A 5,163-nucleotide genomic window follows, 5' to 3' on the forward strand; every position below is an offset into this window, starting at 1 on the left:
AGAATCAAGCATTGGAGGTCTGAACATCCTTTCATTACTAGAGTGATTACCCCTAGGACCAGCCCCATGTCCAGGAGCAGGTGGAACTTGTGTAGGATAAAATGGAAAAGGATCCATGTGAAAACCCCCAGGACCCATTGGGGCACCATATGGGTGGTTCCCTCTGTACCAGCCACCACCTTGATGATTACTTACTGGAGGACCACGCCAAGCATCATACTGATGAGGAAAATTAGCATTAGGATAAGATTGTGGACCACGGGGGTCCAATTGCCCTTCTTCTCTACAATGTCTATGTGCATCTTCACTGTATGGTTGATCATCTCTTCTCCAGGAATTGGCATCTCCAATCCGTTCATTAACTTCTGCAGATAAAAGAGAAGATATGGTCAGCTATAGTGTCCAAGAGAACCTGAGAGGGTAACATGTTCCTCTCATAAGAGATGATTATAAACATAAGTAACTCTTGAAATGAGATGCCAACATCTGTTGTATATCCCCAAAACATNACAAACACTCAGTCAAACAAAAAAAAAAAGGATGTCTACAGACAAGAAACACATAATAGTATATAAATAACAACGAAAATCATATGAACTAGTTTATACCTGGTTGTCGTTTGGGTCTGCTAATATTCCAGACCCAGGCCTCCTGATGGAATCGGNTTTTGAAAGTAAAAACCTTTTGTGCAATCTACACCTTGCTCTTCCACAGATCTTCCAGACGAAGATGGNGCACGGGAGGAGCCCGACATAACAGTTGTCTTCTGCCAACCATCATTGCCTTCACTGTTCACTATTCGTTTGGTCTGGGGATCTGCTCTGCCTTGATTCTGTTGAGTAGATCTCCTGTAGGTACTAACATCAAAACTTTCCCGTCATAAAGGATGGCATAACTGGCTGAAACGCTAAAGAAAAATGATAACTGACCTGGATACGGCAGTTCCACTCGTAGCTGCCAGCTCAGCATTTTTGCTTGTGGCAGGATCACCTTGATTAGAGTGTAATATGTTCTTACTATCACTGGCATGACCAGTTCGAAGATTTATTGCTGAAACTTTATTTACGGCGTTCCCAGAATTGACTGTACGTGGTTTACTTTCCTGATCATCTCTATTGACGACAAATGATGCATTTTGCCAACCATCATTAGTTCTAGTTTTAGCATTTAAGCCCTCGATTTTCTGAATCAAACTGGAATCTCCGGAAGCAGAAAGTTCTGCCTTAGCTGGTTGTACTTCACCACTTGCCTCATTTCTATTTTCTATCCTCTCGTTTCTTGAAGTTTGCAGCTGTTGAGTTACCTTCTCTGCATTCGGGAGCCTATTTCCTAGAAATTCTTCCCGCTTTGCTTTATCTTCCCCCAACCTCCCATCTTGGTGCTTTAAGAGAACCTTGTATGGCCTATGTGTTTCTTGAGAATGTGATGGCTCGTTGTATGGCCTTTGTGTTTGTTGAGAATGTGATGGCTCGTTGTATAGCCTATGTGTTTCTTGCGAATGTGGTGGCTCGCTTCCAGGCATATCATATCCACCTTGACCAGAATGATTATTATAAGTATGCGGACCAGCAGGCCTACCTGCAAAAGGCAGGTCTCTGTTGCTGGGATTGCCATACCCCCTGGGAGGACCATAGTAGCCTTCGGGCGGCGCTGGACCAACATAAAACCCAGGCCTAGACTGCATCCTTGGGTGTACATAAGAATCAAGCATTGGAGGTCTGAACATCCTTTCATTACTAGAGTGATTACCCCTAGGACCAGCCCCATGTCCAGGAGCAGGTGGAACTTGTGTAGGATAAAATGGAAAAGGATCCATGTGAAAACCCCCAGGACCCATTGGGGCACCATATGGGTGGTTCCCTCTGTACCAGCCACCACCTTGATGATTACTTACTGGAGGACCACGCCAAGCATCATACTGATGAGGAAAATTAGCATTAGGATAAGATTGTGGACCACGGGGGTCCAATTGCCCTTCTTCTCTACAATGTCTATGTGCATCTTCACTGTATGGTTGATCATCTCTTCTCCAGGAATTGGCATCTCCAATCCGTTCATTAACTTCTGCAGATAAAAGAGAAGATATGGTCAGCTATAGTGTCCAAGAGAACCTGAGAGGGTAACATGGTCCTCTCATAAGAGATGATTATAAACATAAGTAACTCTTGAAATGAGATGCCAACATCTGTTGTATATCCCCAAAACATACAAAAAGAGTTTTGAAAGTAAAAACCTTTTGTGCAATCTACACCTTGCTCTTCCACAGATCTTCCAGACGAAGATGGAGGACGAGAGCGAGGTCCAGCATCTGCAAATTGGTAGTTTCTTAGAGCCATGTCTAACGTATCTACTTCATAAATTCACATCACATTCTATCTAGGTAATCCTAAAACCCTCAAGTAGCACATATTAGGAGGTCATCTAAGATTGAAACAGTGTTCAACCAACAGCAAGCCAGACAAGCCATGCCCTGAAAATTTTGACTTTGTTGAATATCCGTGTAGGTAAACTTCTTAACAGAATCGCATTTAGAAGTACAAATTTTCAAACTGTGCTAACGTCACTCTCTTGAAGGCAAGGACGAAGAGTATAAGATAGAATTGAGTACAAATTGAAACATTTTATTCTTCTCCTAGTTTACACGCTGATTGTATATTTTGAAAAGTGCACAAAGAACTATTCTTAAATGGAAGTACTGTAATGCATGAATGACACATTAACTTTAACTGTTAATCAATGGTACCTTGTGGCCTTGTGCTCTTTTCAGAACTCTCTTTTTCAGTACCAAGGGAAGGAAAATCTCCAGAAGTCAAAGAAAATCCATCATTCTTTGATGGAGCAACTCCCTGCAGAAAACGAGTCTTGAAGAATGAGGATAAATAATGCAAAGGTGGGTAACTTGTAAACAACTATTCTACAAAAAAAATAACCTTTTAAGTTTGCTAAATAATAATAAAAAACCCTTCCATCAAATTCTATTTGCCCAACCAGAATTCTAGACTTCTTGGAGAACATATGCCACTCAGTTGCCAGATGATTATGTTACGCACTACAAAGCATCTCTCTAAGAGAAACAATAAGTGCCCTATAATTTGATGAAGTATCCTACGCTTGTTCCCATTGCAAACACGAATGATATACCAGTAATTAAAGTTCTATCCTAGATTAATAACTAATTACCACTCACAGTCCCAAAAAGAGAAGACGTAAGAGAAGAGTGACATGGAGCTCAACAGATGTAAGGATACAAAAAAAGGATAAAATAAAAGAACCATACCAACTTCTCTCCCGGCACATGTTGACCCCATGTTTCAGAAGTCTCTGACACGTGTTCAGCAAATCGGGATAACTGGGAACTTCCTGGTCTTGTGTCTGCACTATGTGGACGTTGTAGTGCAACTGACGCCTGATTAGATGGATACACCCCAGATGCTGATGAAGGCCGAGAGTTTGAATCCCATGCAACTGAAGAAGAAGAGTCATGTGCTTTGTTACTATCAGCAGTTGAAGGTCGAGTGACACTTCCACCAGAAGAAGGTCGATTACTGAGGTGGCTTGGTGAACCAGGGCCACTTTCAGTTCGTGGTGACAACGATGATGTCCCCCAAGCATTCAGTGATGATTTACTGCCCCAACTAAGGGTTCCCCTACAATAGATGTCCAGAAGAAATTTAAACCATCTAAAATTTGAGGAAGAAGAAGAATGAGAGGAATAGCATCTCAAACAGGTGCAAACTTACTTTGGAACAATTTCCACGTTAGGGTCAAGGCCTTGGTTCTCTAACCTTAAATTCAGAAGAGAAATGTTCAGGGAACGAGATTATATATACATATATTAATAATAAACATGATCCTGCACTCATCAAATACCTTTGGCTTGGTAAATTAATCGGTTTTGGAACAGCAACCTTTCCCAATATAGTCATGCCACTTCTTCTTGTAGTACCCCATCTGCTAATATCCGTGAAATGTAATTTCTCATCAAACCAATGGATACAAGACCATCACAGAGGATACAAAACTCTTCAAGTGAAAATGAGAAAAGGTACAAATGATTATACATTTCGGTAGTTAAAACCCGATCAGCTCTTATAATATGTTTTCTATAAACATTTTAAAAAATCTCTTCTGTTACTCTTAAATGATGATGTTGCAGATCAATAATCATGTTGGATAACATTATTCGACAATTTTAACGCAAGTAATATGAAATAAGAACTATTCTCCATCCATACATGGTGAATGCATATCATGCAAGCAAGCTTATTCAAAGAAAGAAAAAAACAAACACTGAGTTTCCTAGGCACATATAGTGATTCTATTTCTAACAGCAGCTGGAATATGCAGCACACTGAAAACAAGTAATTCATATTAAGACAAGGCCACATCAAAATAAAATCATGCAAGCATCGTGAAAAGAGGCCAAAATATAACCCATAACCCAGTATTAACACACACAGAAAACTTGAAAGAAGAGAAGAAACCTTCGATCTCCTGTGGTGCTAGAGGTCATTATAAAGCGGCTACAAGATCCAATAACACCTCTTGAAACCTGTAAGACAAGGGCAGAATCAGATTCAGGAATGAAATTTCAAGCTCGAACTCAAAAGAATCAAACTAGACCGTTGGCACCTCTCAGTGCTAAATCCAAATTTAGAAACCCACAAAGCTAAATGCAGAGATAACATTTGTTCCCAAACATGAAATTTGAAAGTCTACTTGAAGAATCCAGAACAATCAAAAACTTTCTAAAATTTACCATCAGGAAAAGAAAAGCATACAATACAAAGTAGTCTGGTAAACACCCATATCAATTGCTACACAACAAATAGCTACAGAAACCTAAAAAGGTATCAAAGGATCATCTAACTGCGAATCAAAAAAAAAAAAAAAAGTAATGATCGCATTACTAAAGCTAATCTATACCCCCCCCAGAATGTTAAAATTTCTGTAATATATTCCATCAATCAACGAACTTTTCCCAAGAAGAAGAAGAGAACTTTGTAAAATATACAAATGCAAATCCACTAATGTCAATTCAATTAGGCTAACCCAACTTAAAAAGAGACTTTTATTAGTAGATAATTCTATAAACTCGTCACGAGAGAGAGAAACAACTGACCAAAGGGGATTATAACGGAGGGGGGGGGGGTCCTCCTGGGG

At 39.9% G+C, this 5,163-nt stretch overlaps 1 protein-coding gene across 1 annotated transcript in view; it reads right to left on the bottom strand.

Annotated features, from left to right (window-relative positions):
• The window catches only part of LOC104717807 (protein MODIFIER OF SNC1 1-like), an 11,303-nt gene extending 6,140 nt beyond the window's left edge, over positions 1-5,163 (bottom strand). The window contains 10 exon segments of the mRNA XM_010435437.2: positions 609-671; positions 674-848; positions 930-2,064; positions 2,234-2,308; positions 2,744-2,846; positions 3,278-3,647; positions 3,741-3,785; positions 3,871-3,951; positions 4,485-4,552; positions 5,123-5,163. Coding sequence (XP_010433739.1) covers positions 609-671; positions 674-848; positions 930-2,064; positions 2,234-2,308; positions 2,744-2,846; positions 3,278-3,647; positions 3,741-3,785; positions 3,871-3,951; positions 4,485-4,513 — 2,076 coding nt within the window. The 5' untranslated portion in view covers positions 4,514-4,552; positions 5,123-5,163.

Source organism: Camelina sativa, chromosome 10 (genome assembly GCF_000633955.1).
Source record: "Camelina sativa cultivar DH55 chromosome 10, Cs, whole genome shotgun sequence".
Lineage (NCBI taxonomy): Eukaryota > Viridiplantae > Streptophyta > Magnoliopsida > Brassicales > Brassicaceae > Camelina > Camelina sativa.